The sequence below is a fragment of the Mobula hypostoma genome, chromosome 23, assembly GCF_963921235.1.
Source record: "Mobula hypostoma chromosome 23, sMobHyp1.1, whole genome shotgun sequence".
NCBI classification, from domain to species: domain Eukaryota; kingdom Metazoa; phylum Chordata; class Chondrichthyes; order Myliobatiformes; family Myliobatidae; genus Mobula; species Mobula hypostoma.
In genome coordinates, this window is record NC_086119.1 from 19,539,410 (window position 1) to 19,564,848 (window position 25,439).

Below are 25,439 nucleotides of genomic sequence, written 5' to 3' on the forward strand. Positions count from 1 at the left end.
TGGTATGTGGGAGGACAATGGAGTGCTCAGAGGAAACCCATAGAGAGAATGTACAAATTTCATATGGATGGCACCTGAGGTCAAGATTGAAACCATGACTGCTGCAGTGAGGCAGCATCACTACTAGCTGTATCACTGTGCCACCTGTTAATGCATCAGAGAGCTTGCAGTCTCCAAATGGTTGCTGCACCTTTCCATGATTGAAACCTCTATGCCTGTGTGATGCTATTTCAATGGGAATGCATTGGCCATACAATAGAAATGATGCAGAATCATTACTGGATACTTTAAACCAGTGGTCCCCAACCTCCGGGCTGCAAAGGATGCAGCAGTGCAGCAGTAGCCAGAACGCACCCAGCACATCTTTAAGAAAAAAGCCAAAATAAACAAGCTAATTAATTAGGTGCCGCCTGGCACGTAAATGTCGGCCCAGATCAGAGGCGATTATCGATTGCATCGCCTCTAATCTGGGCTGACATTTACGTGCTGGGTAGCACATAATTAATTAGCTTGTTTATTTCGGCTTTTTTCTTAAAGATGTGCTGGGTGCGTTCCGGCTACTGCTGCACCGCTGCATTCTTTGCGGCCCGGAGGTTGGGGACTACTGCCTTAAAGCTATGATTGTTCAAACTCTTATGTTCCTGATGGACCAAAAGCTAGATGTCAAGAGCTATGGTCAGCCAAGGTGCGAGCAAATAACAAATGGGCACTACCAAATGTACATCGTCTGGTCATGCCTCTGCTGAAAAATACCTGAAGTTGCACAGGGCAGTTTGTGATAGTGCATGTAATCAGCACTACATATAAAACCATTTGCAAGAAATAAAGCAGGTATAATTGAGTGATCTTGACAGCAGAATATCATTATGGTGAATGAACAGATTCCTGCAGGGAAGATGGAAAATGAGTCTCCCGGAAGGCTGTAACCTAGTTTTATTCTCAATTCAGTGAGTCAAAAGCTGCTATTGGTGAAATAGTGAATGGTATGACGTGATGCGAATGATGAGGGGCAAACTGGGAACATTTCTGGTCGTCTTCTTGAGGATGTCTGTTGCCAGGTTCAGGATAACAAAAATTAACGCATGAAGTTTGCAGTCACCGTCAGCGGAAAATTTAATGACTTTGCTGCATGATCATAGGATTTGTTATGCACTTTCTGTATGTTGAAATAAACAATAAGTCAAACTTTTAATCAGTTTGATTTATGACAATTGTTAAATTTATTGAGTCATGCAGCACCTATGGAAGGGAATAAACAATGTGTTTCAGGCCGAGACCCCTTCCTAATGAAAGATCTCAGTCTGAAGCATTAGTTGTTCATTTCCCTCCATAGATGCTGCCTAACTTGATGAGTTTCTCCAGCATTTTGTGTATAATGCTCAAGATTTCCAGCATCTGCAGAATCTCTTGGGTATAAACTTTATTGAGTTTGAAAATAATGTTAAGAAGAAGAGCGTAATGTTCACAAGAAAGGTTCTGACAACCCTTTTGGCTGTTGATGGACCAGTTTTTTTCTACTTGCAACCAAAAGGGTAGCAGAAATGTTTGTGCATGAATTAGCTTTAATGGCCTTGGAATTCTGGGTTTACAAACTGGATTGGGAAGCATTTTGATAGAAACATAGAAAACCTACAGCACAATACAGGCCTTTCGGCCCACAAAGCTGTACGGAACATGTCCTTAGAAATTACCTAGGGTTACCCATAACCCTCTATTTTTCTGAGCTCCATGTACCTGTCCAGGAATCTCTTAAAAGACCCGATCGTATCCGCCTCCACCACCGTTGCCGGCAGCCCATTCCACGCACTCACCACTGTCTACATAAAAAACTTACCCCTGACATCTCCTCTGTACCTACTCACCAGCACCTTTAAGCCTGTATCCTCTTGTGGCAACCATTTCAGCCCTGGGAAAAAGCCTCTGACTATCCACACGATCATGCCTCTCATCATCTTATACACCTCTATCAGGTCACCTCTCATCCTCCGTCGCTCCAAGGAGAAAGGGCCGAGTTCACTCAACCTGTTTTCATAAGGCATGCTCCCCAATCCAGGCAACATCCTTGCAAATCTCCTCTGCACCTTTTCTATGGCTTCCTGTAGTGAGGCGACCAGAAATGAGCACAGTACTCCAAGTGGGGTCTGACTAGGGTCCTATATAGCTGCAACATTACCACTTGGCTCCTGAATTCGATTCCACGATTAATGAAGGCCAATACACCATATGCCTTTTTAACCACAGATTCAACCTGCACAGCTGCTTTGAGACTTGGACCCCAAGATCACTCTGATCCTCCACACTGCCAAGAGTCTTACCAATAATACTATATTCTGCCATCATATTTGACCTACCAAAATGAACCACCTCACACTTATTTGGGTTGAACTCCATCTGCCACTTCTCAGCCCAGTTTTGCATCCTATCAATGTCCCGCTGTAACCTCTGACAGCCCCCCACACTATCCACAACACCTCCAACCTTTGTGTCATCAGCAAACTTACTAACCCATCCCCCACTTCCTCATCCAGGTCATTTATAAAAATCACGAAGAGGAGGGGTCCCAGAACAGATCCCTGAGATACACCACTGGTGACTGACCTCCATGCGGAATATGACCTGTCTACAAACACTCTTTGCCTTCTGTGGGCAAGCCAGTTCTGGATCCAGAAAATAATTTCCCCTTGGATCCCATGCCTCCTTACTTTCTCAATAAGCCTTGCATGGGGTACCTTGTCAAGAGCCTTGATGAAATCCATATATACTACATCTACGGCTCTACCTTCATCAATGTGTTTAGTCACATCCTCAAAAATTCAGTCAGGCTTGTAAGGCCATGCTGACTATTCCTAATCATTTTATGCCTATCCAAATGTTCATAAATCCTGCCTCTCAGGATCTTCTCCATCAGCTTACCAATCGCTGAAGTAAGACTTGCTGGTCTATAATTTCCTGGGCTATATCTATTCCATTTCTTGAATAATGGAACAACATCCACAACCCTCCAATCCTCCGGAACCTCTCCCACCCCACTGATGATGCAAAGATCATCGTCAGAAGCTCAGCAATCTCCTCCCTTGCCTCCCACATCCTGTCCAGTCCCGGTGACTTATCCAACTTGATGCTTTCCAAAAGCTCCAGCACATCCTCTTTCTTAATATCTACATGCTCAAGCTTTCCAGTCTGCTTTAAGTCATCCCTACAATCACCAAGGTCCTTTTTCGTAGTGAATACTGAAGCAAAGTACTCATTAAGTACCTCTGCTATCTCCTCCGGTTCCATATACACTTTTCCACTGACACACTTCAACTATCTTCAAGTATTCTGCTTACCCATCAGACTTTTTTTAAAATCTTGAGTGTTTGAACATCGACAGTAGTGTGACAGTTCTACACTTTAAAATAAGAACAGCTAATTCATTGGTTCTGGGCAGATGCAAAACATTTTGCTTTTTTAGAATCAGGTTTAATATCACTGGCGTATGTCTTGAAATTTCCAATAAATAATAATAAAAACTATAAATTAAAATAAGTATATATAAAAGAAAATTAAATAAGTAGTGCAAAAAGAGAAGAAATAAAATAGTGAGCTAGTGTTCGTGGGTTCATTGCCCATTCAGAAATCTGATGGCAGAGTGGGAGAAGCTGTTTCCTGAATCGATAAGTGTGTGTCTTACCATATGGCACGCAACCTATCAGAATGCTCTCCACAGCACATCTGTAGAAATATCCAAATAAGTGGAGTAGTTTTGCTGGAAGCCAATGAAAGACCAAAGCAGTAGGGTTTTTCATTGACGAAACTAGAAAATGAAGGATAAAGCAGAGATTTGCAAAATTTGTACTCTACTTGAATTGGGAAAAAATACTAATATTTTGCCGAGCAAGGCACTTACCAGGACAATGTGGCTTAAAATGCAAGTGACGTTAGGCACTCCTATGCTAGAGTAGTGGTAGTTTGGCATTTTCTTTCTAAACAACAATTGATGCTTGGTAATTTTTAATTTTAAATGTGAGATAGACTATTGTTAATCAACGATATTGAGGGAAACGAGTCAAAAGTATGTACATGAGAGTTGTGCTAAAGGTGAGACTTGATCTTAATGAGTCAAGTTATTCTAATGATGAAGTTAATATTCTGTGTGCAGCTTCAAGAAATTAAATCATTTCTGTGCACTATAATTCAGAATGGTTTAGAAACATCTTGTGCTGAGTAGGAATAACTGATATAATCTTCTATTTGTAATGTATGCAAAATTCAAGAGATTTAAAAATATAGCATCCAACCAACTTTGTTTCTTGGTTTCTCATATTATTTGCAAATCTTCATGGACTATATTGTTTTAAATATTAGGCCTAGTTTCCGTCATTGTTTTTCCTTGTTTAAGTCAACAGTTTGGTTGATTAGGATTGTACTGCAGTATCAACATGTCTTTAATTTTATGCTGTAAGAAATCGGTCTTTTCTGTTGTACAATAAAGAATCGTATACTTCGGCCAAGAATAACGCTAATTATTCTTATGTGCTAGATTGTACAATTGGAGTAATCTGTGTATATTAATACAAGTAGATAATCGTATTTCTACTGGTAGTTCCAATCTGGTAGTTTTTAAATTCATTGCTAATTGTGATTAAGTTAATATTTTGTATGCATCTGTGAGAAATTAAATCTTTACACTATAATTCAGTGCACTTTTGAAACATATACTTTTGCTAAGTAGGTACAACAGGGATGACTGATATGTCTTTATTTTTAATGTATGCAAGGATTAAAGTGATTTAAAAATGCAGTGTGTCAAGAGCCAGTCTATCCCCAAATCTAGTAAAGATTGTAGGAAGGTTATTGAGATGGGGGTTGTCCAGACAGTGAAACCAGACAAGGGACTAATTAGATAACATTCTGAGAATCAGTGTGTGAATGTGTTTGAAAGGGTAATTAATTCAAATTATTTCCCTGGAAGAGTTTAAGAAAAAAACAAAATATATTTTAAGCATTGATTGTGACTCTTGTATTGAATCTAGAGTTTGGAAGGATCTTATTGAAACCTACTGCAGATTGAATGGCCTGGATAGCTCAGAAATTGAGAGTTTGTTTCCTTTAATAAGAGAGTCCAGGACCTGTGGACACAATCTCAGAATATAGGGGCATCCCTTTAAAATTGAGATGTGGAGGAATATTTTTCAGCCAGAGGGTCAAGAATCTCTGCATTTCATTGCCTCAGAGAGTTGTGGAGGGCAGGTCATATTTAAGGCAGAGATTGATATGTTCTTGATTGCTAGCTCAGAAGAGGTGTGTCTGGAAGTTTGTGTGCAGCCCAAAGAGTCACCTTGAGTCACCTTGGTAACCTACAAAAAGTAGTCGACAGAGTCATCACAAGTAAAGCCCTCCCCACTATTGAGCACATCCAAGGAAAGCAGCATCTATCATTAAAGACCCCCCACCATCCAAGCCAAGCTCTCTTGTCACTGCTGCCATCGAGAAGGAAATACAGGAGCCTCAGGACCCACACCACCAGGTTCAGGAACAGTTATTACTCCTCAACCATCAGGCTCTTAAAACACAGAGATAGCTTCACTCACCCCAACAACCCCAGCACTGAAATGCTCTCACAGCCTATTGCATGGTTTCACTTTCAAGGACTCTTCATCTCATGTTCCCGATATTTATTGTTTATTTATTATTGTTTTTTAAATTTCTTTTTATATTTGCTCCGTTTGTTGTCTTGCACATTGGTTGTTCATCTTGTGTGTGGTTTTTCATTGATTCTGTTGAGTTTCTTTGTATTTACCATGAACGCCTGCAAGGAAATGAATTGTAGGATTGTATATGGTGACATGTGTATACTTTGATAATAAATTTACCTTGAACTTTGGTAAGCGGGTTGAGGGTTACAGACAGAATAGCAATAATGGGGTTGAAAAAAGGCTAATTCAATGGCAGAGCAGACTTGACAAGCTGAATGACTTAATTCTGCTTCTGTATCTTAAGTTCTTAGAGAATACATGTTCCCTCTGTAGGAAGTATATCACCTTATTCAGGGTACTAAACATATTAATTTGCTAATGCTCTGATCTTCACTGATTTTTCAACACATTTCAGATAATAAGTTAGTGCGTGCTGCCTTCCATATTTGCCCTCAAGACTATTGAGTGCAGTATTTGGATTTGAAGAAGGGCTATTGTGTAGGCAGTCTTTTGGGACTTTAACTTTGAGGGAATGAAAAATGATGTGAATCTTCCAATTCTTAATCTATGTTTTCTATCTTACAGAAGTTATGCCACAGGAAAAAAAACTCCGATGATTTCATAGTGTTTATTTTTCTCTACAGGACTATACACATGAATTTAATAAAACCAAAGCAAACTTTATTGCAATTAGAGAGCGAGAGGACTTGTTGGGATCAGTTCGGAAAGACATCGAGTAAGCAGCAATTTTTGCTCAGTCTGGTCATTTTTTAAATAATTTGGGAGCTTTTATTATTTGTTACATATTTTGTTAAATCTTAGCTTAAAAAGAAGCTTGTTGGATCCAAACTAACATTGTGATAGTAAGCTATTTGAAATGTGTTTTGGTCAAAAAGGAATATATTTTGTTTCTACTAATACTGAACATGAGTATATGAGTAGGACATAAGCATATTGACTTGTATTACCAATAAAACAATTGTAAATTTTCATTTTATTTTGTATTTCAAGTTGAAGTTAAAGTTAATTTATGCAGTTAATTTTAAAAATTATCATCTATGCTGATGCCAAACTACTTAAATATGCTTTAATTCACATAGAGTAAAAACTCTTGCAGGAGTAGATATTGTAACGTCTCAACCCAAGCAAGGCTGCAGGACCGGATGGTGTCAGTACCAGGGTGCTCAAAGCCTGTGCCCCTCAGCTATGTGGAGTACTTCGCCATGTATTCAACCTGAGCCTGAGGCTCCGGAGGGTTCCTGTACTGTGGAAGACGTCCTGCCTCGTCCCTGTGCCGAAGATGCCGCGCCCCAGCGGCCTCAATGACTACAGACCGGTGGCATTGACCTCCCACATCATGAAGACCCTGGAGAGACTTGTTCTGGAACTGCTCCGGCCTATGGTCAGGCCACACCTAGATCCCCTCCAGTTTGCCTACCAGCCCCGACTAGGAGTTGAGGATGCCATCAAGGTACCTGCTGAACCGTGTCTACGCCCACCTGGACAAGCCAGCGAGCACTGAGGTTCATGTTTTTTGACTTCGGTGCGTTCAACACCATCCGTCCTGCTCTGCTGAGGGAGAAGCTGACAGCGATGCAGGTGGATGCTTCCCTGGTGTCATGGATTCTTGATTACCTGACTGGCAGACCACAGTACGTGTGCTTGCAACACTGTGTGTCCAACAGAGTGATCAGCAGCACTGGGGCTCCACAGGGGACTGTCTTGTCTCCCTTTCTCTTCACCATTTACACTTTGGACTTCAATTACTGCACAGAGTCTTGTCATCTTCAGAAGTTTTCTGATGACTCTGCCATAGCTGGATGCATCAGCAAGGGAGGTGAGGCTGAGTACAGGGCTACGGTAGGAAACTTTGTCACATGGTGTGAGCAGAATTATCTGCAGCTTAATGTGAAAAAGACTAAGGAGCAGGTGGTAGACCTGAGGAGAGCTAAGGTACCAGTGATCCCTGTTTCCATCCAGGGGGTCAGTGTGGACATGGTGGAGGATTACAAATACCTGGGGATACGAATTTTCAATAAACTGGACTGGTCAAAGGACACTGAGGCTGTCTACAAGAAAGGTCAGAGCCGTCTCTATTTCCTGAGGAGACTGTGCTCCTTTAACATCTGCCGGATGATGCTGAGGATGTTCTACGAATCTGTGGTGGCCAGTGCTATCATGTTTGCTGTTGTGTGCTGGGGCAGCAGACTGAGGGTAGCAGACGCCAACAGAATCAACAAACTCATTCGTAAGGCCAGTGATGTTGTGGGGATGGAACTAGACTCTCTCACGGTGGTGTCTGAAAAGAGGATGCTGTCTAAGTTGCATGCCATCTTGGACAATGTCTCCCATCCACTACATAATGTACTGGGTGGGCACAGGAGTACATTCAACCAGGGACTCTTTCCACTGAGATGCAACACAGAGCGTCATAGGAAGTCATTCCTGCCTGTGGCCACCAACTTTACAACTCCTCCCTTGGAGGGTCAGACACCCTGAGCCGATAGGCTGGTTCTGGATTTATTTCATAATTTACTGGCATAATTTACATATTACTATTTCACTATTTATGGTTTTATTACTATTTATTATTTATGGTGCAACTGTAACGAAAACCAATTTCCCCCGGGATCAATAAAGTATGACTATGACTATCTTCGTGGCTTTAGTTTTGTGCTGGCAGATTAACTTTTTTTAGGGTGCAACGGTAATACAGTGGGTTAACATGACGCTATTACACCTGGGTCTTTGGAGATCAGAGTTCAATTCTTACCTCCTTTGCAAGTAATTTGTATGTCGTTCTGTGAGCGTGTGTTTCCTCCGGGTACTCCGGTTTCCTCCCACAGTCCAAAAGACGTACAGGTTAGTAGGTTAATTGGTCATTGTAAGTTGTCCTATGATGAGGCTAGGGTTAAACAGATGGGTTGTTGGACATTGTGGTTCAGTGAGCCAGGAGAACCTGTTCCATACTGTATCTCTAAAATAACTAGCTAACTAACCAGACTGTAAAGTAGAATTGACTTTGGTACATAAATATTTTCAAAGTGTGACATGTGTCTGTGGTGCCAAAGTAATTTTTGTCATTTACATTGGCATTTTAATAAAGTATTTCCATTTTAACTTCAGATCTTACAAAAGTGGATCGGGAGTTAATAACAGAAGGACAGAACTGTTCTTGAAAGAACATGAACATCTTCGAAAGTAAGCTTTATTTTCTTCTTTTTCACCAGCTACAGTATGAGTGGGTTTTGGTATGTTTACTCAAAGTCATCAGATCAGGTTTAATATCACGAGCGTATATTGTAAGATTTGTTGTTGAAAGAAGTCAAGAAAGCAAAGCATTGAGGAAATACGGTGTGGAACAGTAATTACAAGGTAATTATTTCTTGTACTGTAAACTGCAAAAAGCTTGAGTGCTTTGTTACAAACTTAAGGCCAGCCACAGGTCAATTACAGCTGAGACTGATTTTGTTCCAAAAACATTAGTATTATGGTGCTCTTTTACAAATGGAAATTTGTATGTAATTGTAATTGTGCAATTATCTTTGTGGAATTTAATGTGCATGAATCACTCTGTCATTTTCATTGGTTTTAGCAATGTGCATGGAGGGTCTATATTTTGTACATGTTATCATTTGGATATATCATTTATGACATTTGTATATTTTTTATTCATGTTGGCAGCTAATGCTTAATATTGTTCTGCTTTTTGGAATGCTTTTGAGTGTTTTATAATGAAATTAAGTAGTATCTTGTATAATTAAGTGGTTAAGTTCAATCTCCAGTTGATTTCATTTAAAAGCTAGCATATGGGACAGTGTTACAGTTTTCCATTTGAAATCACGACGGAACTGTGCAATGAACTTTTCCTTAATGAGCACTTAGAAGAAAAAATTTATATGAGTCAAAAAAAAGTACTTGGAGAGGAAACCTTAACGTGTTTTTGTTTGAAACAAAATTATGCCTGTTTCTAGAACTTATTTACCTCAGTTATAACCTCAGTAAATATATTTAAGACCAGGCTGGATAGTTTTTGGCATAGTAGGGGAATTAAGGGTTATGTGAAAAGGCAGGTAGGTGGAGATGAGTCCATGGCCAGATCGGGCTTAATGGACCAGGTGGCCTACTCCTGCTCCTATTTCTTATTTCCTGTTTTTTATTTTCTTCTTTTGGTCTCTGCTTAATATTTTGACATGTTAAATTAAAAGCTTTACAAATCGGTGATGTAAATTTATTTCCGATCCATGGTAAAATGTTAACCCAGTTACATATGCTCATGCAGTTTGTTTCATGTTCTGGTATTCAGTGAAAGCCTGGATGAAGATAAAACATCTTGAAACACAAGCATTATAGTCAGATGTTTAGTGTGTACAAGATTGCTGTGATGGTAGCCTCTGGATGAGAGCGAGGGAAAAATTTGTCCATTATCTAAATAGATGATGAATAAATATGGAAATAAGAGAATCAAGGGGGAGACATAAAAACTTGTATTCAGTCATTGAAGGTAAACAGGATGAGGTTAGAATTAGAAAGTTTGAACTGGAGATAATTTTCTTTGGCGTAGAAATGTGACCGTGCAGGTATTTGGCGTTTTTAATATAAAATTACATGGATTCAAGTAGAGAAATGATTTTCCAAATTCTAAAGAGAATTGCTAGAAGCATATTGGTGTAAAATTTCCAGTTGTTAACTTGCTCTTGATTTTATTGGACAGAACATTTTAGAGGATCAAATTTTATCTTGTACTGTATGGTGGTAACTCTCACTGTCAGCAGTAATTTTATAAATTTAATTTCAGCACTATGGTAAATAGAAGAAGTGATTTGGTGTACAAATTTATTGATGTAACATTGGTCAGCCTGACTATTAATATTTCTAGTATGACATTCTGCTCATGAATGTAATGCATAAAAGTTTATAAATAACATCTAAAAACTACACTATTTCCAAATAATGTGCAGGCTTAAGACTTTGTATTCAAATCTAAATTGTACATGTTCAATTTCCATCTTGTGATTTTTCTAGTGTGTAATACTAAACTAGAAAATTACATAAATGTAAATAAAGGCAAGTTAACTTGATTGGGATGTAATAACTGAATATCGTCTCAAGATGGCAGAAGTGCTTAACTGAATGAGTGAAAATCTACACTGGCTCCTGTACGTGCCTGAGAGAACTGATAAATTGTGCAGAGGCCCAGCAGGCTTTAGAATTTTAGTGTATGAGATGGCCTTTGGTTTCTTCAAAGGTGGTCAAACGTGTTTATTTTAGAGAGAATTTAATTTTAGCTGGGTGGTAGAACCTGGAGGAACTTGATGGGAATGTTGGAGAATAAAATGTGATTAGTGTAAGTGGGTGCTTGATTGTTGGTGCGCACTTGGGTGAGGAGGAAGATGATTAGGAGGGGTGTGTGATGGGTGTTTCTGTGCTATAGAACACAATAAATTGCTCTCATATCTAGAATTTGTTGTTTGTCATTTAGCAATAAATATAGGAAAATTCACTTCATAATTTTATTTTTAATGCCTAGTTCTACAAAAATTAAAAATTAAATGCTTTATTGAATGTGGATAGTGATCCTAAAGGCACTAATATAGGTAACATTGGGAGTGCAGGAAATGCAGAAACAATCTTCTGTGAATGTCTTATTTTCTATTTATTCCTTCTGTGCCCCACCACCATCTCACCCATTTCCTATTATATTTCACTTGCCGTCAACCTATTTTTGTCCCTTAGTTCTCCACTTTTCAATGGTCAAGCGGCTTGTGACCAAAAGTCACAACAGTTGGAATCCCGGGAGAGAATCCGGAAACCTTGATAAACAGCAGGGGGAGTAAAAAGGCCTGGACTGATCCAACAAAATACAGGGTGCCGTCTTCCCTTCCTTTCCAGTCCTGATGAAGTATCTCGGCCAATAAAGTCAATCACTTTTTCACTTTCATCGATGCTGCCTGACCTGCTGAGTTCCTTCAGCACTTTATGTGCTTTGCTCTGGATTTCCAACATTCTGCAGAATCTTTTCTGTTCACATGTACAAAGTTAGAACTGCTGTGATGATGAGAACAGAAGTGAATTTGTATGTGACTCATTTATGTTTGGGATAATGAAGGACCAAGGATTAGGGTATTGAAATATCTGATGATGGTCAGTTAGAGGTGTATTAGAATGCAGGGGGTGTGTGTCCATGGAGAGGTTTGGAAATATAATGACAAATTTAAAATAACAGTACTTGACAAGATGTGTACATCAGAAGAAAAAGGAGAAAGGGTGTATGGGATACTGAGTTAGGACAGAGCAGAACTTCGGAGCCATACTTGGAGATCACAAATAGAAACTAGTGCAAAAAGAAAGTAGAACAGATATCAAAGCTGTTTCAATAAATTTTTAGTGATTATCTTTAACCACTTATAACTAATACCTTTTTTGAAAATTTGCTGTTTACTAAGAATAAATATACCATATGGATTAACATGAGTTTCAAGATCTTTCCTCTCTGCTGACCTTTGTTTCAGAGAATCACTAAGATTTCTTAAGTTCTGGTACATCTTGTTTGAAAGCATCAAGTACAGAAACAAGGAGGAGATGCTAAATCCTGGGCTTCTGAGCACACACCACAGAGATTTTGAAAACTTAAACGATGCCAAGTTAAGATAGTTGATATTTAGCATCTAGAAAGTTGCTTTCATATAACAATTCCCAAACTGGGGTCCATGAGGTTTCAAGGTGTATAACAAAAATTCATTAGCCAGTGTCAACACAATGACATCACATTGTGGGTACGTGGCCTTGTCCTTCCATTTGTTTGATCGGGAGTTCCAACTTTATTTCCTTGTTCCAGTCTGCATTGTCACTACCGTGGTTCACTGAAGTCGAGCGTGTTGCTCGGTTTGCCTGCTCCAATATATGTTTTTCAGTCAGGGTGAAGGGGCTTAGCCACAGCTGAGTTAGTTAAAGAAGAGATCTCATGTAAAATATTTTAGAGCAAAACACACACACAAAATGCTGCAGGAACTGAGAATCGAGAATCCCCCTTTGTTGACTTTGTTGATCGTGTCACATCTCACCTCGTGGTCAGGTTCCACTTCCAGGTGGTCTTTCTTAATTAAAGGGTCAGCACAACATTATGGGCTGAAGGGCCTGTAATGGGCTGTACTATTCTATGTTCTATGAATGAGTGCACGTCCCTCCTTTTTGTCCTGCCCACCCTCATCCCCACCCTCTTGTGAAGAGACAACTGGATTGTTACTGCTGTGAAGTGTGATTTAAATGAAGTGTGTTTCCGATATTTTTAACAAAACAAACTCTGGTAAGCGTTTGATGGGGTAAAAATGTTGTCTGACCATCAAGTGCAGGTTCCAAAATCCTATGCACTACTTACTGTAAACTTTCAGTCATAACTATTAAAGTGCTAGTGATTTGAAAAATAATTTGGGCGAACCTAAAAGGTGTTGGGAAAAGATTGTCCATTTCTAAGTAAACTTTAGACTTAATATTCAGAGCAGAAATATTGATTACAATAGCTCTTCTTATGGAGTTGCCTTGTTTACAATCCTTTGGAATTATAGACTATAAAATTGAGTTTTCAGAAAATGTTAAGTGAAATCCTGTTAGACTTTGTGCTTTTGATGGAGGAAACAACCTATAGCTTATCTCCTTCTGTTACTGTACTTTAAGACATTCACATAAGAGTCGTCTGTGCAACTGAAAGACTGGGATTCATATGGTGCCAATTTTTGTTCACTTGGTGAGCTTTTATAAGTTGTGGGTACTGGTTTACAAATAAGAAGCTTCCACAAGAGAATGATATGGTAATCGCCAAATAATCTGCATTTTGTGAGGTTAGTTGAAGGATAAACGTTGGTCATTATACCAAGGGAAAGTTCTCTGCTTTGAAATAATTTCTATAGTCTGCTGAGAGAAGTTCAATTTTTGGTTTAACTTCTCATTGAAAGAGGTTTGCTACTCTAGATGGTTCAACACAAAAGTCTTAGTCTGTCTTCTTGTGTTTATGTCTCTGGATTGTGGTGATGAGTTTGCAATTTTAAAATTCTGAGGTAATTGTGATAACAATCACTTCTGTGATAACACCAAAGTATAACTGATTTTTTTTTGGTTTCCAAAGTGCACCATGAGCATCCTTGCATCGTAAAATTCGAAGGGTTTTCATCTGAGGTCCTTAAAATCAAAGCATAGCTTCTCATGTGTGTCTTCGGTTGGAGAAAAATGATCATCTGGATTAATCATTTTGTACTAGTCATGCTCTTCATTGCTCTTCCTGTCAGCATCTTTGATAAGTTCCAACCAGCAGATTTTTGTCTACTGCAAAAGAATTGCAACAACTAATGCCAGCTTTGTGTAACTTCCAAACAGTGTATACTGGATTTTGTTCATCTAACCAGGCATAACCAAAAAATCTTCTGTTAGTTGTGCTTCTTGTCATCATTACCTCTCAGAGCCATTATGAGTTCATGATTATCAGTCCAATTTTCCTAACCACTTCGTACCCCTCAAATTTACCATCCAAAGGCACAGAAAACTGAATCATCATCTTGAATTCAACATTCCTTAGGATCCTACCATTACTTATGTACAGTCAGAATTTGTGACTTTCAAAAGTTATTTTGCATAGATAGGTAGAATTTCTGTGCATTCTATGCATGTAATATTCTGATAGATTTATATTCTGTACCATCAATGATTTATTAAGTTTAATTATTTATTAACATACAGTGTGCTTCGAGCCACACCACACAGCAATCCCCCGAATTATTCATGGGACAATTTGCAATGACCAATTAACCTACCAACTGGTAGGTCTTTGGATCTTGGAAGGAAACTAGAGCGCCCAGTGGAAACCCATGCGGTCATGGGAATAACGTACAAACTCCTTACAGACAGTGGCGAGAACTGAACCCTGGTTGCTGGTACTGTAAAGTGTTGTGCTAAATACTATGCTACTGTTCCTGTGATGCCAATGAGTAAAATGAATAAGTTTTAAGGAATCCTGTAAATGAGTAAATTATTTACCATCTTAATTTGTTCTAGATGATTGGCTCTTCTACACTTTGCAAAGCATGTGCCCAGGTGACAAACCCAGATAAAGTGAGCCTTACCCAATCACAGTTCAAAACTAATAGCAACATGGGGAATGATTTTTCTACTCTTAACGGACTACTACTACATCAACTGAACTGATTTAAATTATTCATTTCTTCTTTTGTGTTTAAAAGGTTTTATTTGTATTTGAATCACATGAATTCAGGAAACTGTAACTGGTGCGTCTGGATGCATTAAAAGGGTGTGCATTGTTTTTCCTGCACCTGGAGTAGTCTACTGGTCCATTTCTATTATTCTTCCTCATTAACCTTAATATTTTTCCTTGTAGGGTTGATCATGTGCCTAAAGATCCTAACACTAAACTGGGTAATTGTTAATCACGTCTTAAGTTCCTTGCCTATTATGAACACAGGCAATGTATTTTGGAAATCTGGTGGTAAATGGCATCATAATGAAACCTGAGTTTTGTCTGACTGTAGTAGTGCACGAGAGTCAATTTGCAGCAGTGAGGCTGAAGTATTCATTATTGAGACTTGGTGTCAGTTCACAGGCCAGCAATCAAACTTTCATTTGTAATTTGCTTTTCATAAGGCCTAAAATATTTTCCTATGCTTTCTTGCTACTATATCTATTCAATTGCATGTTTAATTTATTAACATTCTTGATAGTCTAAATTTGTCAAAAATTGATTGAAAAATATCAGTTTTTATTTTATCTACACAAATATTAATACATCTTTTGTGTATTATTTTCTTTATCTAGATTTAGAAGTTGTATACGAGGGGTGATTGATAGGTTCGTGGCCTAGGTAGAACGATTCAATTTCAGAAAACCTACCACATTTATGTTTCCTACATTTACACAATTAGTCCAGCAGTCATGGAGCATACAGATCCCTTCTTTGTAGAAGTCAGCGTCTTGGACCTCCAGAAGTGGTCCATAGCAGGGGTGATTGATAAGTTTGTGGCCTAAGGTAGAAGGAGATGAGTTATTTTCAAACTTTCTGTATTTTCACTCAAAGAGTTGAACTGTACGTGCATGTAACAAGAGCTGTATAACTCATCTCCTTCTACCTTAGGCCACAAATTTATCAATTACCCCTGCTGTGGACCACTTCTACAAAGAAGGGATCCGTATGCTCCACGACCGCTGGACTAAGTGTGTACATGTAGGAGGGGGCTACATGTGCACATGTATGTTGAAAAAAATAAATGTGCCAGGTTTTCTAAAATTGACTCCTTCTACCTTAGGCCACGAACTTATCAATCACCCTTGGGTAGATTTTTTTCTACAGTGCCTTACAGACAAGCTGTCGCTACCCAGGCAATAGGAGCAATAGCATATCAATTGTCTTGAAGTGCACTGTGATGTGGAGAAGCTCTTGGACTACATCAGGATAATCAGAGTATCCAGAACATCTAAGAGCTGGTTAAGCACAATACAAAACATTCTTCCATTGAGGGTATTTGAACTCTGCATCAGAATTAGTTCCGTGAGTGTTTGAAAATTTGGTAAATGGAGTTCTTTTTAGAAAAGTGAGTGGAGTACAAAGGACCTAGGTGTTCTTGTGCATGGAACTCAGTTTGTAAGCACATACAGCCGGTAGATAGGAAGCAATGGTAGATTTGTCTTTATTGTACAGGAAATGTTTAAAATACAGAATTAGGTTTGATATCACTGGCATATGTCATGAAATTTGTTAACTTAGCGGCAGCAATACATGATGTAGAAAAAAAAATAAGTAAATCAATTATAGTAAGTCTATGTATATTAAATAGTTAAATTAAAAATAGTGCAAAAACAGAAATATGAAAAAAGTAAGATTGTGTTCATAGGTTTAATGTCCATTTAGGAATCGAGTGGCAGCGGGGAAGAAGTTGTTCCTTGATCGCTGAGTGTGTGCCGTCAGGCTTCTTGCCTCCTTCCTGACGGTAACAGTGAGAAGAGGTCATGTCCTGGCTGATAGGGGTCCTTAATATTGGACACTGCCTTTCTGAAGCACTGCTCCTTGAAGATATCTTGGATACTATGGAGGCTAGTACCCAAGATGAACTGACTAATTTTGCAACTTTCTGTACCTCCTTTCAATCCTATACAGTAGCCTCCCTCCCCGCGCACCCCCCCCCCCCCAACCAGACAGTGATGTGGTGATGTAGCCTGTCAGAATATTCTCCACGGTACATCTGTAGAAATTTCAGGTGATGAACCAAATCTCCTCAAACTCCTAACGAAATATAGCCACTGTTTTGCCTTCTTTATAGCTGCATCAATATGCTGGGACCAGGTTAGATTCTCAGAGATCTTGACACCCGGGAACTTGAAATTGCGCTCTCTCTGCATTTCAGATCCTTCTATAAGTATGGTTTTGTGTTCTTTTATCCTTCCTTAAGTCCACAACCAGCTCTTTCATCTTACTGATGTTGAGTGTAATGTTGTTGCTGCAACGCCACTCAACTAGCGGCTATGTCTCGCACACAAGAGAAAAGCTGCAAATGTTGGAAATCTGAGCAACGCACACAAAATGTAACTCAGCTGGCCAGGCAGCATCTGTGGAGGAGAAAACAGCTGACTTTTCGGGCCGAAACCCTTCAGCAGGATTCCTGTACACCCTCTCATCTTCATCTGAGATTATGCTAACAATAGTGGTATCATTGGCAAATTTATAGATGGCATTTGAGCCACACCTAGCGGCACAGTCGTGGGTATGGAGAGAGTAGAGCAGTTGGGTAAGCACAATCCCTGAGGTGCACCAGTGTTGATCGTTAGCAAGGAGGAGATCTGATTACCAATCCGCATAGATTGTGGCCTTCCAGTTAGGAAGTCAAAGATCCAATTGCAAAGGGAGGTACAGAGGCCCAGGTTCTGTAGCTTATCAATCAGAACTGTGGGAATGATGGTGTTAAATGCTGAGCTGTAGTCAATGAACAGCACCCTGACCTGGGTGTTTATATTGTATAGGTGATCCAAGGCCGTGTGAAGAGCCATTGAGATTGCATCTACTATAGACCTATTGTGGCAAGAGGCAAATTGTAGTGGGTCTTGGTCATTGCTGAGGCAGGAGCTGATTCTAACCATGACCAACCTCTCAAAGCATTTCATCACCATAGATGTGAGTGCTACTGGACAATAGTCATTAAGGCAGCTCACACTACTCCTCCTGGACACTGGTATAATTGTTGCCCTTTTGAAGCAGGTGGGAACTTCCGACTGTAGCAGTGAGAGGTTGAAAATGTCTTTGAATACACCTGCCAGTTGGTTGGCACAAGTTTTTAGCCTTACCAGGTACTTCATCGAGGCCTGCTGCCTTATATTGATACAATTGTATAAAGTATTGTTGAAGCTACAATTGGAATACTGCATATAGTTTTCATCCCCTTATTTAAGAAAGGAAGTGCTACCATTGGGGGCAGTCCAAAAGAGAATCACTAGACTAATTGCAGAGTTCTGCAGATTTTCCTGCTGTGAGCAATGTTTGATCTGTGTTCGTTAGTGTTCTGAAGAATAAGAGGAGATCCTTTTAAAATTTACAAGTTCCTAAGGAGGCATGACAGGGTATTTGTTGAGATCTTCTCACTGTTGGGAGAGTATTGAACAAGTGGTCATAGTCCCAACAAAATGGGACACCTACTGTACTGGCACAGAATTAAACAAGTCTATTGTAGTCTATTGATAATTAGAATGCAAATGCTAATTAACAGTAGAGTATATCCTGGCTGGATGTAATGAGAACTTCTTGAATTCATCATTGTGGGATTAAATGTCCAAAATAGAGTGAACAATCTCATTTTTATCTACCATATTCTTCAGACTCTTCCAGTGGAATGATATTATTTGATGGGTAAATGTTGGCCAGAACCCACAAGACCCCTTCTACTCGTATCTTTTTTGTTCATTTGAGAGGGCAAATTGCCCTCGAGTTCATGTTCTATATAAGAATAGGCATCTCCAATATGTCTCCAGGGTATGATTGGGAAGGAGCAAGCTGATTTAATGTTTAAAGTGTCACGTGACTGGCAACAATGAATATAGAAATGTAAACAACAGGAATTCTGCAGATGCTGGAAATTCAAGCAACATACATCAAAGTTGCTGGTGAACGCAGCAGGCCAAGCAGCATCTATAGGAAGAGGCGCAGTCGACGTTTCAGGCCGAGACCCTTCGTCAGGACTAACTGAAGGAAGAGTTATGTAGAAATGTAGAATATAGAAATGTGTCAGGTTTTATAAACAAATGAACATTTATTAAACTCTGCTCAAAATTAGTAAAAAGATAAACAAACGAAAACCTTAACCGGAACTAAACTGCTATGCAGCCATTTAACAAACCGCCAAACTCGGTACTAGTTCTTAAAGTGGTAAATGCGAACACAGTCTTAAAGTGGTAAATTAGAACACAGTTCTTAGAATGGTAAATTTGAAAGTGCAAGATATTTATACAGTCAGTTAGGAGAGACTTTCCTGAAGTAAAGAATTCCTCGAAGACTGGACGTCACTGCTGATCCCAGCCGAAACCTGCCTTGTCCGCAGGACTCATGACGACGGAAATAAAACGGTTTAAAGGCACTGACCTTTTTCCTCCGTAGACTAGATACTGCACAACCTTTTCTGCTGCTTTTAGCAGAGGTTATCTCATGCAGATCACTCTTGCTTGAACAAATTCAATAATGGTCGATCCTCTCCAAAACCGCCGAACAACTCTTTCAGGTTCCCATCTTCACTCTCCAATACTACTGAAAAGATACATCAACAAACCTGGCAGCGATTGGTGAAATTACCGGCCCAACACTTCGGTACCTTACAATAGAAAGTAAAACTCCATTTTAAAACGAAACTGCGTCATAAAAAAATACGCAGCAATACAGAGTAATTGATAAACTAAACTTAAAACTCAACTGGGAAAACTAACTGCGTCACCAGGGGTCTACCCTTATATATACCTGTTGAGAACAGGTCATCACGTGACCTCACATCGGCGGGAAAATTTACATCATGTGACCTCCACAAGACCATTACATCATCCTCATAAGATAGTCACAAGATATCCATGAGGTATGTAACAAAAGTATAGAAGTCCTGTTACAATTGTACAGAGTATTGCTGAAGCCACAACTGGAATACTATATATAGTTTCTATCCCCTTATTTAAGAAAGGAGGTGCTACCATTGGAGACAGTCCTGAAGAAATTCACTATCTATAACTATAAGGATTCAAATAATGAGAAAAATATTTTGGTAGAAGCATTTTTGTGATTTTCTTTTAATGTTTCTGACTTTATCTTTGTTAGCATGCTAACTCATGCAATCAGATCACAGTTGATATCCTTTAAGCTGGCTGTCTGCAAAGACTCGAGAGACAACATTCAAATTAAATAAGGTCTTTGAAAATAGATAAAGCAGCATAAAACTAAAACAAACTAAACAGTTGAATGCTGTTTATTAGTATTTAAAAGATGAATTCATGTTTTGTGTAATTTTAAATTTCTTAATAAATATCTGTTTATTTACAAACATTTGTAATTCCTCAGATTGTTTTAAAGTTTGGATTGTTAGTTATTATGTATTTTAAATCTCAGATGCCAATACTTTGAGCTTCTGATCCATTTAGTGATCCAGTGTGTTAACCTAACTAAAGCTTAATTTAATGTCAGATACCTGCCAAATAAAAATATCCAAAATTTGAAATAAAAAATCCCAAACTATTCAAATTAGAATCAATATATACCTAAATATCATTTCAATTTATATTAGCTATAATACCCCTAATGTCCCTCAGGAGGGAAAAAAAGTTTCTGCACAGTTCCTTAAGATAATTCAAATTTTTTAAAAATCTTGCATTAATGTAGTATCTTTGCATATCCACACAGTGTACCGAAATATTTCCTGAGATTTTTGAAATGGGGTATTTGATGTTGATAGTCCAATCCCACTAACATGTAGATGAAATGAACAACCTGAATGTTTTGTTGAGAAAAACAACTGAGCAAGCCAACTTTTTGAGATTTTGTGATGTCTCTGAATTGAGTGGTGGATTTTTGTTTTCTGTTGATCAGGTGATATGGCAGATGATGTCTTGATCTAAAAATATACTAGACATACAGTATTCCTTCACTGTGGCCTTGAAGTGTCAACCAAATTTAATGGATTCTGTTTTCAATGAAGTATATTTAATTCTGAAACTTCACTGAAACTGAAAAATGCTGAATTATAAATTATCACACATTTGCATAATTAGTTTTTTCCCATTTTTTTTTCCTGATCCATCTGGACCCCATCACCCTATTTCTTTCCCCTTACCCACCATCTGACAACCACCCACACATTCCTCCTACTGGTTTCCTTCCTCGGTGTCTTTACTTTATGTTTCTCTGACCACTTCTATCATATTCCATCTTCTTCAGCCTGTTGTTGTTACATTCACCTATCACCCATCAGCTTCATCCTTTCTTCTCCCCTGCCACCCTGCCTTTTCTATTGGCCATTTCCTCTCTTTCTTTCCAGTACAGATGAAGGGTTTCAACACCAAATATCAACTGTCCATTTCCCTTCATTGGTGTTGCCTGACCCACTGAGTTCCACAAGCTGCTTTGTGTTGGCAGAGAATTAGTTCAGTTGTTTTATATGAATATTCGTTTTAGTTTGCTGTAGAGTTAGAGACACCTCAACAGGATCTATGTAGGTTGAATGAGTTCAAAGACATCTGCCAGATGAAGTATAATGTGGGAAAATATTGCTGGAAAAAATATCTAAATGGTGAGAGGTTGTAGTGCTCCAATATGCAAAAGGATTCTGAGTATGCCAAATAATTTGCAAAAAAAAACTGGTATTGAGATATAGCATGTATTTAGTTACTTCTTTATTGCAAGGGGAACTGAATACAAAGTATGGAGTGTCAGCTTCAGTGATACATGGTACTGTTAAAGTTGCATCTTTCAGTTCAATATTGGTCCCATTATTTAAGGAAGGATGTTAGTACATTTTAAACAATTCAGAGATGTTCACCAGACTGCTGTCTTCATTGGGCAGGTTGTTAGCAAAGGTTTTAAACCACTGAAATACGGCATGGTGATCTAATTGAAATATGTAAGTTCCTGAGGAATCTTGCTAGGTTGTACTTCATGAGGGCATTTCATCTTGGAGAACTTACACAGAGGTCATGGTTTTAAAATCAAGAGTTGTCTGTTTATAACAAAGTTAAGAGTTCAGTGGCATATTTTTGTCATGATTCTAAGTAATTCTTTACCTCAATAGATACCTAAAGAATCTTTTATGTAAAAATTTTTACAGGTTTCTGTTATTTCTTGTTGCAAAATATTCAGCTTGGTATCCAGCAGTATGATTTTTTTAGTAATCTGTAAAAAAAAATGTATATAAATCTTAGAGATGGTTTTAGTTGTATTTACAAGGCAAAGAGAAGGAAAAAGCAAACATTGCCACACAAGGCAGTGGAATGAAAGGTAAACAAATATTTGACATTTTAAATGGTTCAGGAGGAGACAGAAGTGGGTAAGGCATGCGAGTCTGTCAGAAGGTATTGATGTGAAAGGCATTGATAAGCGATGGAAGCAGATGGTGACTCTTTAAGAAAGGTGTTGAGAGAAGCCTGGAAGTTCCACTGCTTTTGTTCTCACAATTCTCAATAGCAATGAATTCTCAGCTCAATACCACATGCAGCCTTTTTGCTATGTCCCATTTCAGAAAGTCTCTGTTCTGAAAATACTTGCACATTTAGATTTCATGACTCTTGATGTTCATCTTCAGAAAGTCTCTGTTCTGAAAATACTTGCACATTTAGATTTCATGACTCTTGATGTTCAACTGCTGCCCCTTTTGTTAGCTTCTTAATCTCTCAATTTCAAGTTCTTTTGATGATCAAAGAGCCTCCTTGACCCTTTTCATGTCAATACTTTCTTGGCACTGGTTCCATCATGGAAGTCAGTCATTGCTTCAGGTCATAACTTCTGCTGAATACCATTCATTGTCCTATACTTCACTTCATCCTAAGCAGTGGCTGTAGTGTAAATTGCTCCTTTGTGGTGTACTGTTTCTGTACCTGGATGACTATACCTTGCATCTCTCTACCAAAGGATGTGTCAGGTGCTCCTTCCCTCTGCTAGCTTGCAGATAATCCTTGGGCAAGTTGTAGCACCCCTGCTTAGCTCCCTGATCAAAGTCATGTGAAGCCAAGGGAGCAGGTGGTGGATGGTTGTATGAGCAACTTATGCAACCACTGACGCCAGACAGATAATTTCTGAAGAGAGTATTGATAATGGCTGGAGTAATCCATCTTGTAAAGACACTACTCAGAAGAAGGCAATGGCAAGCTACTTCTGTGGAAAACTGCAAAGAACAATCATGGGCATAACGACATATACCAAACTAATAAACTTCTATACCACAATAAATGTTAGTGAATCACCTTTTTTAATCATACAGTGCCCATCTTTGAATGTCAGAAGTAATCTTGGTCTATAGGCTGCAATATGTTCGTAGCGTTGTTTAGCAAAATGTAAACCTGATGTGTTGCTGTCTACATCAGTGACAGACTCTGGTTAAGAAATCCGACTAAAATTGTCACTAAAAGTACCTTTTCTGAGGTAAATTGTGTTGCATTATTGCCGCAAACTGTGATGGGCCAGCAATGGCGAGATGTGTTCAGGGAATGAGCTGAGATGGTGTGTTGCAGATGGAGTTCCGTTACTTGTGCAACTAGCCTGTTTGTGAGTTTGGATCGCTGTGGGCACCGAGAGACAGGGCCCAGGTGGAGGAGATTTGATGCCCGTACAACTGCAAGGTTGGAGTGCTCTGAGCACCGAGCTGATTCGAAGAGCTTAAGAGCAGCTTTGAGCTGGGCAGTGAAATCTGGGCTTGGAGCAAGTCGCTAGGTGGCATGGTCCAGGCCCCAAATCCTTTGCGGTTGTCAGGTCCTAGAGTAGGGTAAGGTCCGCAGTTTAGACAATTTAAACTGGCCAATATCGGATGTGAGGGCCAATTTCACTTGTTCTCCGTGGTGTTCAGTCCTCTCTCCAGGATGCTGGAGCCTTTTGCTGTTCCGTTGTTTGGCTAATTTAAACACTGGCCCAGATGGACTGAAAGGACTCAGGGCGAGAGTCGATTTCCCTCGTTCTCCATAATGGTCACTCCTCTCTCCGTGGTGCTGTGGGTATGAAGACTACCTGGCTGCTGTGCTCCATGCCTACTAATATGATGAACTGATAAATGAGGTTTTGGGCCTGAGGTTCAGATCTGAGGACTAAATTTTGGTTTGGAATGTTGTTTGCTTCAATTATTTGCATGATTTGTGTTTTTTTTCATTGCACATCAGGTGTTGATCTTTTTTTTTCTTCAAGTGGGTTCTTTCAGGTTCTTGCTTTGTGGCAACCTGTGAGCAAATAGATCTCAAGGTTGTATAATTATACATTCTTTGATAATAAAGTACTTTGAATCTTAGTAGACAATCCACAAAGCCTTGTTATTCAAATCTTTCTCCATAACATGTTCAGTTGCAGTTTAAATATATTCCTTAATGTTATTGCAGCAAATGTTTGTTGTCTTCCAAGCCTGACAATTAGCTTTAAGTTAAACTGGCAGAGCTTCCTTCAGTGTGCCTTTCTGATGCTCCAGGATTTTCTAATGGAAGTAGTTTAAACTTGAAATTATTACCTTAATTTGCCACCAAAGCATTGCCCCCAAAGAACAAACAGTTCTTAAACCCTGGAGTGACTTGTTGGTTTGTGATATGAAGGTACTTTCCACTAATTTCTTCCAATTAAGTCCAGTCTCAGTACAATTAAGTATTTGTCCAAATGCATTGCCACCATCTATTATGATCTTCTGATTTTCAGGATATTGTTGGACATCAGCAAGATCTGCACTGGCAACCTGTCCAAAATCTTAAGCAAATGTAAATGTAACTTCGTTTAAAAAAAAATCAAGCCAGCCGTGGTTAGCAAGAAACTGGTTACTTTCACCCATTAGAGATAGATTCAGCACATCCTTGCCCGCCATGGTACTTAAAGTTCTGCATGATGCATGCCTTCTTTTGAAAGATGCTAGAGAAGAGAGGTCTCTGGGCATTTTGATCCTTGATCCACATGCTAAAGTTCTTCTCCGTTTTCTCCATTATTCAATCTCTACCTCTTGTGATGTTATGGCAAGAGCTGACAGGTCACGACTATTTTTGTTTCCTTTTTATTGTTCACAATGGCAGTGATGATTGACTTTGTCAATAACAGCTATCTGCTCTCCTCTTTTCATTCTTTGCACAATATCCAGCTTTATTTCCAGTGTGTGCTTTCCTTTAGTGAGATAGGTGGTGAAATTGGTGCTGGACATCAGACTCCTCATTTGCTGGGGTTACGATCACCTGCATTCATCAGAATACTGGTTGGCTTCAAAAGCTATTGCTTGTAGAACTGAAGCTCTGAGGTTGTGTTATGAGATCTAAAGTGTATTCCCTGTTTTAGTTGCAGCAAACACAAATTTTGTTCAGTGATATATTAAAATCTTTAATTGTGAAGAAGGTTGGTAAACTAAATGTTTGCTGTTAGTGACCTATATTGTGGTTACTATTCTGTATATTTGAGTGCAAAATGTGAGTACTTTTTACAGCTACTGTTTTATTTTCCTTTCGAGTTCATTGTCATTATCAAACAATGGAGAATATCTTAAAGTGAAGGAGTGTTGAAAGAGAATAGAAAACTTGAAA

General features: G+C 38.9%; 1 protein-coding gene across 2 annotated transcripts in view; it reads left to right on the forward strand.

Moving 5' to 3' along the window:
- gosr1 (golgi SNAP receptor complex member 1) overlaps window positions 1-25,439 on the forward strand; it is a 125,971-nt gene that overhangs the window by 37,805 nt on the left and 62,727 nt on the right. For both annotated transcript variants that reach the window (XM_063031762.1, XM_063031763.1), the window contains exons 5-6: window positions 6,323-6,414; window positions 8,805-8,879. In XM_063031762.1, the coding sequence (XP_062887832.1) occupies window positions 6,323-6,414; window positions 8,805-8,879 (167 nt within the window). The remainder of the gene's footprint in view (window positions 1-6,322; window positions 6,415-8,804; window positions 8,880-25,439) is intronic.